Raw genomic sequence first — 13,528 nt, 5'->3', positions numbered from 1 at the left:
ACTGGTATATGTACAAAATCATCGTTACCCAACCAGAGTGGACTTCAACAGCTGCCATGTGCAAATAATGACTAGTCAGCCACCACCGGCAAGACCAATGTCTACAGCCAGGCTCAGGCAATGAAGACATGGCCACGATGGGGGAGTCAGACAGGGAGAGGAGGAAGGCGAGCAGAATCCTAGAATTGTGGCTGTATACAGGAGGGTTTGATTTCTATAGCACTCACATCTCTGGGAGAATTTCCGTTGCTACGCTGATACAATTGTCCTGGGAGATGCTGAAGTCATGGTACAAGACCCAGGGTGGTGGAGAGGTTCGGCCATAATACACAGAGGAAGGGTGAAGGTTGGCCACGTGCTTGTGAGTCAACATCACATAGTTTCCTTGTCCGTCCACATCACGGGCCACCTGGTGGAATCACACGGGAGTTAGAGAGAGAATGAACTCCGCTTCTCGTCAGTGCTTACAGGAGGTCTCATGATCTCTGATTTCACCTTCAGGAATCCTCCAGACAGCAAAGCCCTCGTGACATTCAGGATGCAGCCCTCGTCAGGGAACATGGGGGCAGAAACCGGGAGTTCAATCCTCTGCATAAGATCCAGGAGTTCTGCTCGTAGCATGTCAGCCTGGTGCAGGGAGCGCGGGCAAACTGCGGCATCAGAGCACCAACCCTCCCCGTCTACGAGCACAACAGACAAAAGGCAGGACCATTCCATTATATGCATAACCAACATATGGGAAGGACCACAACATGATGGTTTCTTCTCCAACAGAACGTCCACCATCAGTAATGGGAGTACTCACGCTCTTTGTAGTGGTTGTACAGGTGGATCAGAGTTACGTGGTCACCTTCAGAGAGCTGCAGGTCACAGCGAGAACGCAGCACAGACGCACTATGTGGAGGGGGCAGAAAACAGGATGGGGCAACTGGGGTAGAAGAAGGAGACAAAAGGAGGTGAGGGAAGAGTAAAAATGAATAATAATCTGAGGATCCCCACTACCGATAAATCATACCATATCACATAACCATCTCCACCCATGACATAACCCCTCCCATTTCTCCACATAATCATCTTAACTCCTCCCATTCCATATAGCTCCTCCTATTATGCAATATTGTTTAATTCAATAATCCCCCCCAGCGCCCTATATGATAGAACTGCTACTATTACTCCATATCCCTCAGAAAGGCTACCTATAACTCCATCTATGAATCCATATTACTATGTCTGCAATACTGGCCACAACACCTTAGCGCCCCAACCCCCTCCGGCCCCTCGCCAGAACCCCTTCCCGCCCCTCGCCACAACCCCCTCCTGGCATTCATCACAACCCCCTGCTGGCATTCGCCACAACCCCTTCCCAAAACCTAACCCCCTTCCTCCCCTCGCCACAACCCCTTCCCACCCCAACCCTCTCCCGCTGCAACCCCCTCCCGCCATTCGCCACAACTCCCTCCTGCCCCTCGCCACAAGCCCCTCCTGGCATTCGCCACAACCCCTTCCCGAAAACAAACCCCCTTCCTCCCCTCGCCACAACCCCTTCCCACCCCAACCCTCTCCCGCTGCAACTCCCTTCCGCCATTTGTCACAACCCCCTCCCGCTCTTTGCCCCAAAAACCCTCCAGCCCCAACCCCCTCCCTGCCTGCAAATCCCCTCCTGGTGCAACCCCCTCCCGCTACTCGGCGCAACCCCCTCCTGCCACTCGCCACAACCCCCTCCTGCCATTCGCCACAACCCCCTCCCGCCCCAAAGCCCTCCCACCACTCGGCGCAAAAACCCTCCAGCCCCAACCCCCTCCCTCCCCTCAAATCCCCTCCCGGAGCAACCCCCTCCCGCCACTTCTCTCAAAATAAATCATGTAGAATTAGATCCCAAGTACCGGTGACCATTGCCGCCAATGTGAGCATTTCACTGACACACTGGAACTCGCAGGCAGCTAGAAGAGACTTAGAGATCTGGGGATCAAGTGGAAACTCTGACATCACAATGCCGACCTCAGACAAGTTTCCATCATCATCCAGGGCTGCAAGGTAGTCTAGATCCTCAAGAGCCTGCATGAGGATCTCCGGCGCTAAGAGGAGGATAGAGGCTATGAGATAAACATCGCAGGACAGGACGACATATTACAGTCATATATACAATGAGACAGCCCCAAGACGAGTGCGGTAAAAAATCATAAATACACCCGCAAATGAGGAGAGCATCAGAGAGGGGTCTAGGAGGATGAGGAGGAGAGGATACTATGAGGAGATATGAGGAGAATGTATGAGAGGGGTCTAGGAGGAAGAAGAGAATGTATGAGAGGGGTCTAGGAGGATGAGGAGGGGATATTATGGGGAGATATGAGGAGAATGTATGAGAGGGGTCTAGGAGGATGAGGAGGGGATATTATGGGGAGATATGAGGAGAATGTATGAGAGGGGTCTAGGAGGAAGAAGAGAATGTATGAGAGGGGTCTAGGAGGATGAGGAGGGGATACTATGGGGAGATATGAGGAGAATGTATGAGAGGGGTCTAGGAGGATGAGGAGAGGATACTATGAGGAGATATGAGGAGAATGTATGAGAGGGGTCTAGGAGGAAGAAGAGAATGTATGAGAGGGGTCTAGGAGGATGAGGAGGGGATATTATGGGGAGATATGAGGAGAATGTATGAGAGGGGTCAAGGAGGATGAGGAGAGGATACTATGAGGAGATATGAGGAGAATGTATGAGAGGGGTCTAGGAGGAAGAAGAGAATGTATGAGAGGGGTCTAGGAGGATGAGGAGGGGATATTATGGGGAGATATGAGGAGAATGTATGAGAGGGGTCAAGGAGGATGAGGAGAGGATACTATGGGGAGATATGAGGAGAATGTATGAGAGGGGTCTAGGAGGAAGAAGAGAATGTATGAGAGGGGTCTAGGAGGATGAGGAGGGGATATTATGAGGAGAATGTATGAGAGGGGTCTAGGAGGAAGAAAAGAATGTATGAGAGGGGTCTAGGAGGATGAGGAGGGGATATTATGGGGAGATATGAGGAGAATGTATGAGAGGGGTCAAGGAGGATGAGGAGAGGATACTATGAGGAGATATGAGGAGAATGTATGAGAGGGGTCTAGGAGGATGAGGAGAGGAGACTATGGGGAGATATGAGGAGAATGTATGAGAGGGGTCTAGGAGGATGAGGAGAGGATACTATGGGGAGATATGAGGAGAATGTATGAGAGGGGTCTAGGAGGATGAGGAGAGGATACTATGGGGAGATATGAGGAGAATGTATGAGAGGGGTCTAGGAGGAGAGGAGGGGATACTATGGGGAGATATGAGGAGAATGTATGAGAGGGGTCTAGGAGGATGAGGAGAGGATACTATGGGGAGATATGAGGAGAATGTATGAGAGGGGTCTAGGAGGATGAGGAGAGGATACTATGGGGAGATATGAGGAGAATGTATGAGAGGGGTCTAGGAGGATGAGGAGAGGATACTATGGGGAGATATGAGGAGAATGTATGAGAGAGGTCTAGGAGGATGAGGAGTGGATACTATGGGGAGATATGAGGAGAATGTATGAGAGGGGTCTAGGAGGAGAGGAGGGGATACTATGGGGAGATATGAGGAGAATGTATGAGAGAGGTCTAGGAGGATGAGGAGGAGAGGATACTATGAGGAGATATGAGGAGAATGTATGAGAAGGGTCTAGGAGGAAGAGGAGAATGTATGAGAGGGGTCTAGGAGGATGAGGAGGGGATACTATGGGGAGATATGAGGAGAATGTATGAGAGGGGTCTAGGAGGATGAGGAGGGGATACTATGGGGAGATATGAGGAGAATGTATGAGAGGGGTCTAGGAGGATGAGGAGGGGATACTATGGGGAGATATGAGGAGAATCTATGAGAGGGGTCTAGGAGGATGAGGAGAGGATACTATGGGGAGATATGAGGAGAATATAGGAGAGAGGTCTAGGAGGAGAGGAGAGGATATTATGGGGAGATATGAGGAGAATGTATGAGAGGGGTCTAGGAGGAAGAAGAGAATGTATGAGAGGGGTCTAGGAGGATGAGGAGGGGATATTATGGGGAGATATGAGGAGAATGTATGAGAGGGGTCAAGGAGGATGAGGAGAGGATACTATGGGGAGATATGAGGAGAATGTATGAGAGGGGTCAAGGAGGATGAGGAGAGGATACTATGAGGAGATATGAGGAGAATGTATGAGAGGGGTCTAGGAGGATGAGGAGAGGATACTATGAGGAGATATGAGGAGAATGTATGAGAGGGGTCTAGGAGGATGAGGAGAGGATACTATGAGGAGATATGAGGAGAATGTATGAGAGGGGTCTAGGAGGAAGAAGAGAATGTATGAGAGGGGTCTAGGAGGATGAGGAGGGGATATTATGGGGAGATATGAGGAGAATGTATGAGAGGGGTCAAGGAGGATGAGGAGAGGATACTATGGGGAGATATGAGGAGAATGTATGAGAGGGGTCAAGGAGGATGAGGAGAGGATACTATGAGGAGATATGAGGAGAATGTATGAGAGGGGTCTAGGAGGATGAGGAGGGGATATTATGGGGAGATATGAGGAGAATGTATGAGAGGGGTCTAGGAGGATGAGGAGAGGATACTATGGGGAGATATGAGGAGAATGTATGAGAGGGGTCTAGGAGGATGAGGAGAGGATACTATGGGGAGATATGAGGAGAATGTATGAGAGGGGTCTAGGAGGATGAGGAGAGGATACTATGGGGAGATATGAGGAGAATGTATGAGAGGGGTCTAGGAGGATGAGGAGAGGAGACTATGGGGAGATATGAGGAGAATGTATGAGAGGGGTCTAGGAGGATGAGGAGGGGATATTATGGGGAGATATGAGGAGAATGTATGAGAGGGGTCTAGGAGGATGAGGAGAGGATACTATGGGGAGATATGAGGAGAATGTATGAGAGGGGTCTAGGAGGATGAGGAGAGGATACTATGGGGAGATATGAGGAGAATGTATGAGAGAGGTCTAGGAGGATGAGGAGGGGATACTATGGGGAGATATGAGGAGAATGTATGAGAGGGGTCTAGGAGGAAGAAGAGAATGTATGAGAGGGGTCTAGGAGGATGAGGAGGGGATATTATGGGGAGATATGAGGAGAATGTATGAGAGGGGTCAAGGAGGAAGAAGAGAATGTATGAGAGGGGTCTAGGAGGATGAGGAGGGGATATTATGGGGAGATATGAGGAGAATGTATGAGAGGGGTCAAGGAGGATGAGGAGAGGATACTATGGGGAGATATGAGGAGAATGTATGAGAGGGGTCTAGGAGGAAGAAGAGAATGTATGAGAGGGGTCTAGGAGGATGAGGAGGGGATATTATGAGGAGATATGAGGAGAATGTATGAGAGGGGTCTAGGAGGAAGAAAAGAATGTATGAGAGGGGTCTAGGAGGATGAGGAGGGGATATTATGGGGAGATATGAGGAGAATGTATGAGAGGGGTCAAGGAGGATGAGGAGAGGATACTATGAGGAGATATGAGGAGAATGTATGAGAGGGGTCTAGGAGGATGAGGAGAGGAGACTATGGGGAGATATGAGGAGAATGTATGAGAGGGGTCTAGGAGGATGAGGAGAGGATACTATGGGGAGATATGAGGAGAATGTATGAGAGGGGTCTAGGAGGATGAGGAGAGGATACTATGGGGAGATATGAGGAGAATGTATGAGAGGGGTCTAGGAGGATGAGGAGGGGATACTATGGGGAGATATGAGGAGAATGTATGAGAGGGGTCTAGGAGGATGAGGAGAGGATACTATGGGGAGATATGAGGAGAATGTATGAGAGGGGTCTAGGAGGATGAGGAGGGGATACTATGGGGAGATATGAGGAGAATGTATGAGAGGGGTCTAGGAGGAGAGGAGGGGATACTATGGGGAGATATGAGGAGAATGTATGAGAGAGGTCTAGGAGGATGAGGAGGAGAGGATACTATGAGGAGATATGAGGAGAATGTATGAGAAGGGTCTAGGAGGAAGAGGAGAATGTATGAGAGGGGTCTAGGAGGATGAGGAGGGGATACTATGGGGAGATATGAGGAGAATGTATGAGAGGGGTCTAGGAGGATGAGGAGGGGATACTATGGGGAGATATGAGGAGAATGTATGAGAGGGGTCTAGGAGGATGAGGAGGGGATACTATGGGGAGATATGAGGAGAATGTATGAGAGGGGTCTAGGAGGATGAGGAGAGGATACTATGGGGAGATATGAGGAGAATATAGGAGAGAGGTCTAGGAGGAGAGGAGAGGATATTATGGGGAGATATGAGGAGAATGTATGAGAGGGGTCTAGGAGGATGAGGAGGAGAGGATACTATGAGGAGATATGAGGAGAATGTATGAGAGGGGTCTAGGAGGAAGAAGAGAATGTATGAGAGGGGTCTAGGAGGATGAGGAGGGGATATTATGGGGAGATATGAGGAGAATGTATGAGAGGGGTCAAGGAGGATGAGGAGAGGATACTATGAGGAGATATGAGGAGAATGTATGAGAGGGGTCTAGGAGGATGAGGAGAGGATACTATGAGGAGATATGAGGAGAATGTATGAGAGGGGTCTAGGAGGATGAGGAGAGGATACTATGAGGAGATATGAGGAGAATGTATGAGAGGGGTCTAGGAGGAAGAAGAGAATGTATGAGAGGGGTCTAGGAGGATGAGGAGGGGATATTATGGGGAGATATGAGGAGAATGTATGAGAGGGGTCAAGGAGGATGAGGAGAGGATACTATGGGGAGATATGAGGAGAATGTATGAGAGGGGTCAAGGAGGATGAGGAGAGGATACTATGAGGAGATATGAGGAGAATGTATGAGAGGGGTCTAGGAGGATGAGGAGAGGAGACTATGGGGAGATATGAGGAGAATGTATGAGAGGGGTCTAGGAGGATGAGGAGAGGATACTATGGGGAGATATGAGGAGAATGTATGAGAGGGGTCTAGGAGGATGAGGAGAGGATACTATGGGGAGATATGAGGAGAATGTATGAGAGGGGTCTAGGAGGATGAGGAGAGGATACTATGGGGAGATATGAGGAGAATGTATGAGAGGGGTCTAGGAGGATGAGGAGGGGATACTATGGGGAGATATGAGGAGAATGTATGAGAGGGGTCTAGGAGGATGAGGAGAGGATACTATGGGGAGATATGAGGAGAATGTATGAGAGGGGTCTAGGAGGATGAGGAGAGGATACTATGGGGAGATATGAGGAGAATGTATGAGAGGGGTCTAGGAGGATGAGGAGAGGATACTATGAGGAGATATGAGGAGAATGTATGAGAGGGGTCTAGGAGGATGAGGAGAGGATACTATGAGGAGATATGAGGAGAATGTATGAGAGGGGTCTAGGAGGAAGAAGAGAATGTATGAGAGGGGTCTAGGAGGATGAGGAGGGGATATTATGGGGAGATATGAGGAGAATGTATGAGAGGGGTCAAGGAGGATGAGGAGAGGATACTATGAGGAGATATGAGGAGAATGTATGAGAGGGGTCTAGGAGGATGAGGAGAGGATACTATGAGGAGATATGAGGAGAATGTATGAGAGGGGTCTAGGAGGATGAGGAGAGGATACTATGAGGAGATATGAGGAGAATGTATGAGAGGGGTCTAGGAGGAAGAAGAGAATGTATGAGAGGGGTCTAGGAGGATGAGGAGGGGATATTATGGGGAGATATGAGGAGAATGTATGAGAGGGGTCAAGGAGGATGAGGAGAGGATACTATGGGGAGATATGAGGAGAATGTATGAGAGGGGTCAAGGAGGATGAGGAGAGGATACTATGAGGAGATATGAGGAGAATGTATGAGAGGGGTCTAGGAGGATGAGGAGAGGAGACTATGGGGAGATATGAGGAGAATGTATGAGAGGGGTCTAGGAGGATGAGGAGAGGATACTATGGGGAGATATGAGGAGAATGTATGAGAGGGGTCTAGGAGGAAGAAAAGAATGTATGAGAGGGGTCTAGGAGGATGAGGAGGGGATATTATGGGGAGATATGAGGAGAATGTATGAGAGGGGTCAAGGAGGATGAGGAGAGGATACTATGAGGAGATATGAGGAGAATGTATGAGAGGGGTCTAGGAGGATGAGGAGAGGAGACTATGGGGAGATATGAGGAGAATGTATGAGAGGGGTCTAGGAGGATGAGGAGAGGATACTATGGGGAGATATGAGGAGAATGTATGAGAGGGGTCTAGGAGGATGAGGAGAGGATACTATGGGGAGATATGAGGAGAATGTATGAGAGGGGTCTAGGAGGATGAGGAGGGGATACTATGGGGAGATATGAGGAGAATGTATGAGAGGGGTCTAGGAGGATGAGGAGAGGATACTATGGGGAGATATGAGGAGAATGTATGAGAGGGGTCTAGGAGGATGAGGAGGGGATACTATGGGGAGATATGAGGAGAATGTATGAGAGGGGTCTAGGAGGAGAGGAGGGGATACTATGGGGAGATATGAGGAGAATGTATGAGAGAGGTCTAGGAGGATGAGGAGGAGAGGATACTATGAGGAGATATGAGGAGAATGTATGAGAAGGGTCTAGGAGGAAGAGGAGAATGTATGAGAGGGGTCTAGGAGGATGAGGAGGGGATACTATGGGGAGATATGAGGAGAATGTATGAGAGGGGTCTAGGAGGATGAGGAGGGGATACTATGGGGAGATATGAGGAGAATGTATGAGAGGGGTCTAGGAGGATGAGGAGGGGATACTATGGGGAGATATGAGGAGAATGTATGAGAGGGGTCTAGGAGGATGAGGAGAGGATACTATGGGGAGATATGAGGAGAATATAGGAGAGAGGTCTAGGAGGAGAGGAGAGGATATTATGGGGAGATATGAGGAGAATGTATGAGAGGGGTCTAGGAGGATGAGGAGGAGAGGATACTATGAGGAGATATGAGGAGAATGTATGAGAGGGGTCTAGGAGGAAGAAGAGAATGTATGAGAGGGGTCTAGGAGGATGAGGAGGGGATATTATGGGGAGATATGAGGAGAATGTATGAGAGGGGTCAAGGAGGATGAGGAGAGGATACTATGAGGAGATATGAGGAGAATGTATGAGAGGGGTCTAGGAGGATGAGGAGAGGATACTATGAGGAGATATGAGGAGAATGTATGAGAGGGGTCTAGGAGGATGAGGAGAGGATACTATGAGGAGATATGAGGAGAATGTATGAGAGGGGTCTAGGAGGAAGAAGAGAATGTATGAGAGGGGTCTAGGAGGATGAGGAGGGGATATTATGGGGAGATATGAGGAGAATGTATGAGAGGGGTCAAGGAGGATGAGGAGAGGATACTATGGGGAGATATGAGGAGAATGTATGAGAGGGGTCAAGGAGGATGAGGAGAGGATACTATGAGGAGATATGAGGAGAATGTATGAGAGGGGTCTAGGAGGATGAGGAGAGGAGACTATGGGGAGATATGAGGAGAATGTATGAGAGGGGTCTAGGAGGATGAGGAGAGGATACTATGGGGAGATATGAGGAGAATGTATGAGAGGGGTCTAGGAGGATGAGGAGAGGATACTATGGGGAGATATGAGGAGAATGTATGAGAGGGGTCTAGGAGGATGAGGAGAGGATACTATGGGGAGATATGAGGAGAATGTATGAGAGGGGTCTAGGAGGATGAGGAGGGGATACTATGGGGAGATATGAGGAGAATGTATGAGAGGGGTCTAGGAGGATGAGGAGAGGATACTATGGGGAGATATGAGGAGAATGTATGAGAGGGGTCTAGGAGGATGAGGAGAGGATACTATGGGGAGATATGAGGAGAATGTATGAGAGGGGTCTAGGAGGATGAGGAGAGGATACTATGAGGAGATATGAGGAGAATGTATGAGAGGGGTCTAGGAGGATGAGGAGAGGATACTATGAGGAGATATGAGGAGAATGTATGAGAGGGGTCTAGGAGGAAGAAGAGAATGTATGAGAGGGGTCTAGGAGGATGAGGAGGGGATATTATGGGGAGATATGAGGAGAATGTATGAGAGGGGTCAAGGAGGATGAGGAGAGGATACTATGAGGAGATATGAGGAGAATGTATGAGAGGGGTCTAGGAGGATGAGGAGAGGATACTATGAGGAGATATGAGGAGAATGTATGAGAGGGGTCTAGGAGGATGAGGAGAGGATACTATGAGGAGATATGAGGAGAATGTATGAGAGGGGTCTAGGAGGAAGAAGAGAATGTATGAGAGGGGTCTAGGAGGATGAGGAGGGGATATTATGGGGAGATATGAGGAGAATGTATGAGAGGGGTCAAGGAGGATGAGGAGAGGATACTATGGGGAGATATGAGGAGAATGTATGAGAGGGGTCAAGGAGGATGAGGAGAGGATACTATGAGGAGATATGAGGAGAATGTATGAGAGGGGTCTAGGAGGATGAGGAGAGGAGACTATGGGGAGATATGAGGAGAATGTATGAGAGGGGTCTAGGAGGATGAGGAGAGGATACTATGGGGAGATATGAGGAGAATGTATGAGAGGGGTCTAGGAGGATGAGGAGAGGATACTATGGGGAGATATGAGGAGAATGTATGAGAGGGGTCTAGGAGGATGAGGAGAGGATACTATGGGGAGATATGAGGAGAATGTATGAGAGGGGTCTAGGAGGATGAGGAGGGGATACTATGGGGAGATATGAGGAGAATGTATGAGAGGGGTCTAGGAGGATGAGGAGAGGATACTATGGGGAGATATGAGGAGAATGTATGAGAGGGGTCTAGGAGGATGAGGAGAGGATACTATGGGGAGATATGAGGAGAATGTATGAGAGGGGTCTAGGAGGATGAGGAGAGGATACTATGGGGAGATATGAGGAGAATGTATGAGAGGGGTCTAGGAGGATGAGGAGGGGATACTATGGGGAGATATGAGGAGAATGTATGAGAGGGGTCTAGGAGGATGAGGAGAGGATACTATGGGGAGATATGAGGAGAATGTATGAGAGGGGTCTAGGAGGAAGAAGAGAATGTATGAGAGGGGTCTAGGAGGATGAGGAGGGGATATTATGGGGAGATATGAGGAGAATGTATGAGAGGGGTCAAGGAGGATGAGGAGAGGATACTATGGGGAGATATGAGGAGAATGTATGAGAGGGGTCTAGGAGGATGAGGAGAGGATACTATGGGGAGATATGAGGAGAATGTATGAGAGGGGTCTAGGAGGATGAGGAGGGGATACTATGGGGAGATATGAGGAGAATGTATGAGAGGGGTCTAGGAGGATGAGGAGAGGATACTATGGGGAGATATGAGGAGAATGTATGAGAGGGGTCTAGGAGGATGAGGAGAGGATACTATGGGGAGATATGAGGAGAATGTATGAGAGAGGTCTAGGAGGATGAGGAGGGGATACTATGGGGAGATATGAGGAGAATGTATGAGAGGGGTCTAGGAGGAGAGGAGGGGATACTATGGGGAGATATGAGGAGAATGTATGAGAGAGGTCTAGGAGGATGAGGAGGAGAGGATACTATGAGGAGATATGAGGAGAATGTATGAGAGGGGTCTAGGAGGAAGAGGAGAATGTATGAGAGGGGTCTAGGAGGATGAGGAGAGGATACTATGGGGAGATATGAGGAGAATATAGGAGAGAGGTCTAGGAGGAGAGGAGAGGATATTATGGGGAGATATGAGGAGAATGTATGAGAGGGGTCTAGGAGGAGAGGAGAGGATATTATGGGGAGATATGAGGAGAATGTATGAGAGGGGTCTAGGAGGATGAGGAGGAGAGGATACTATGAGGAGAATGTATGAGAGGGGTCTAGGAGGAAGAGGAGAATGTATGAGAGGGGTCTAGGAGGATGAGGAGGGGATATTATGGGGAGATATGAGGAGAATGTATGAGAGGGGTCTAGGGATTATGGAGGTAACAGAACAATTTTTAATAATATAGGAGAACTGCTCCAATACTTTACCAGGTCGATCCAAAAAATCACACTGCCCAAGGTCAGCAATATCCAGTCTCTTGAGAAGTAGGACCATGCGACTCAGATTCTCCTGCAGAATGCGAGGAGGGGAATATTCCGGCATCTGTGTCTCAAAGATCTTTTCAGAATACAATCGATAACAAACACCTGAAGCACAAATAAAGTCACATCACTGACCAGGGAGGAGAGGACACTGGGAGGACACATTAGTGACAGGAGGACACTGGGAGGACACATCAGTGACAGGAGGACACATCAGTGACGGGAGGACACATCAGTGATGGGAGGACACTAGGAGGACACATCAGTGACAGGAGGACACTAGGAGGACACAGTGACAGGAGGACACTAGGAGGACACAGTGACAGGAGGACACTAGGAGGACACATCAGTGACAGGAGGACACATCAGTGACAGGAGGACACTAGGAGGACAGATCAGTGACAGGACGACACTATGAGGATACAGCCGGTGACAGGAGGACACCAGTGTGGACACGGACCAGAGAGGAGATAATACAGTAGTAGCACACGAGCAGCTACCAGTCCACTCTACTGCGCATGGAACTCACGCACAGAACACGGACACATCGATTTCAATGGGGCCGATCACACATGCAGTAGTTTTGACGCAGTCTTCAATGGGCGACTATGGGTGTGTGAAAAACACAAACCACTCGCAAAGCATACGGATGCAAAACGCAACACACATGGACAGATTTACACGCGTTTTTTTTAGTGTGACGGTAGCCAAGGCACATACGACTCCGCCCACTGCGTTTTGCCTTTAAGAGTTTAGTGTGCGCTCACCATTATATACAACAGGTCCTCCCTCCCCCACCTTATAGTCCGGAGATGTAGTCACTCACCATCAGAAGCCTGGATCCTCATCCTGCGGATCTCCGCTCGGCTTTTACTGATCACACCAAGAACCTGAGAATCTGCCCGGATCCGTGGATTGTAAACCTGCAGAGGACACCACCGAGTGATTCACCAAACACCTTCTGATGAGAGCCAACCACCGCCAGTGAGAGAGCCGCCTACCCCCAGCACAAGAGCCAACCGCCGCCAGTGAGAGAGCCGCCTACCCCCAGCACAAGAGCCAACCACCGCCAGTGAGAGAGCCGCCTACCCCCAGAACAAGAGCCAACCACCGCCAGTGAGAGAGCCGTCTACCCACAGTACAAGAGCCAACCACCGCCAGTGAGAGAACCGTCTACCACATCTCCGGGTACTAGAAGCAGGGGCTGCTCCCCACTCACTCATCAGCAGGTCTACTGCTCCCCACCCCCTCCTTCCATCAGCATGTGGAATGATCTCATTCCCCACCGCCAGCGCGTGGGCCGGCCACCACTCACCCTCAGCGCGAGGGCCAATCACCACCCACCCCCAGCACATGTGCTGCTCACCCACCCCCCACCAGCACATGGGCTGCTCTCTACTCCCTCATCAGCATGTGGGTTGATCTCTACTCCCCACCGCCAGCGCGTGGGCCTCTCACCACTCTCCCCCCACCAGTACATGGGCCGCTCACCACTCTCCCTCCACCAGCACATGGGC

At 49.7% G+C, this 13,528-nt stretch overlaps 1 protein-coding gene across 2 annotated transcripts in view; it reads right to left on the bottom strand.

Moving 5' to 3' along the window:
- DQX1 (DEAQ-box RNA dependent ATPase 1) overlaps positions 1-13,528 on the bottom strand; it is a 62,869-nt gene that overhangs the window by 2,253 nt on the left and 47,088 nt on the right. The window contains exons 5-10 of one of the 2 annotated variants that reach the window (XM_075849085.1): positions 12,838-12,934; positions 11,958-12,116; positions 1,884-2,075; positions 806-928; positions 496-680; positions 228-409 (exon numbers count right to left, since the gene is read on the bottom strand). In XM_075849085.1, coding sequence (XP_075705200.1) covers positions 228-409; positions 496-680; positions 806-928; positions 1,884-2,075; positions 11,958-12,116; positions 12,838-12,934 — 938 coding nt within the window. The remainder of the gene's footprint in view (positions 1-227; positions 410-495; positions 681-805; positions 929-1,883; positions 2,076-11,957; positions 12,117-12,837; positions 12,935-13,528) is intronic. The other variant, XM_075849086.1, reaches the window with a different exon arrangement.

This window comes from Rhinoderma darwinii, unplaced genomic scaffold (genome assembly GCF_050947455.1).
Source record: "Rhinoderma darwinii isolate aRhiDar2 unplaced genomic scaffold, aRhiDar2.hap1 Scaffold_662, whole genome shotgun sequence".
NCBI lineage: Eukaryota > Metazoa > Chordata > Amphibia > Anura > Rhinodermatidae > Rhinoderma > Rhinoderma darwinii.
This window is presented reverse-complemented; position numbering and strand designations above follow the sequence as displayed.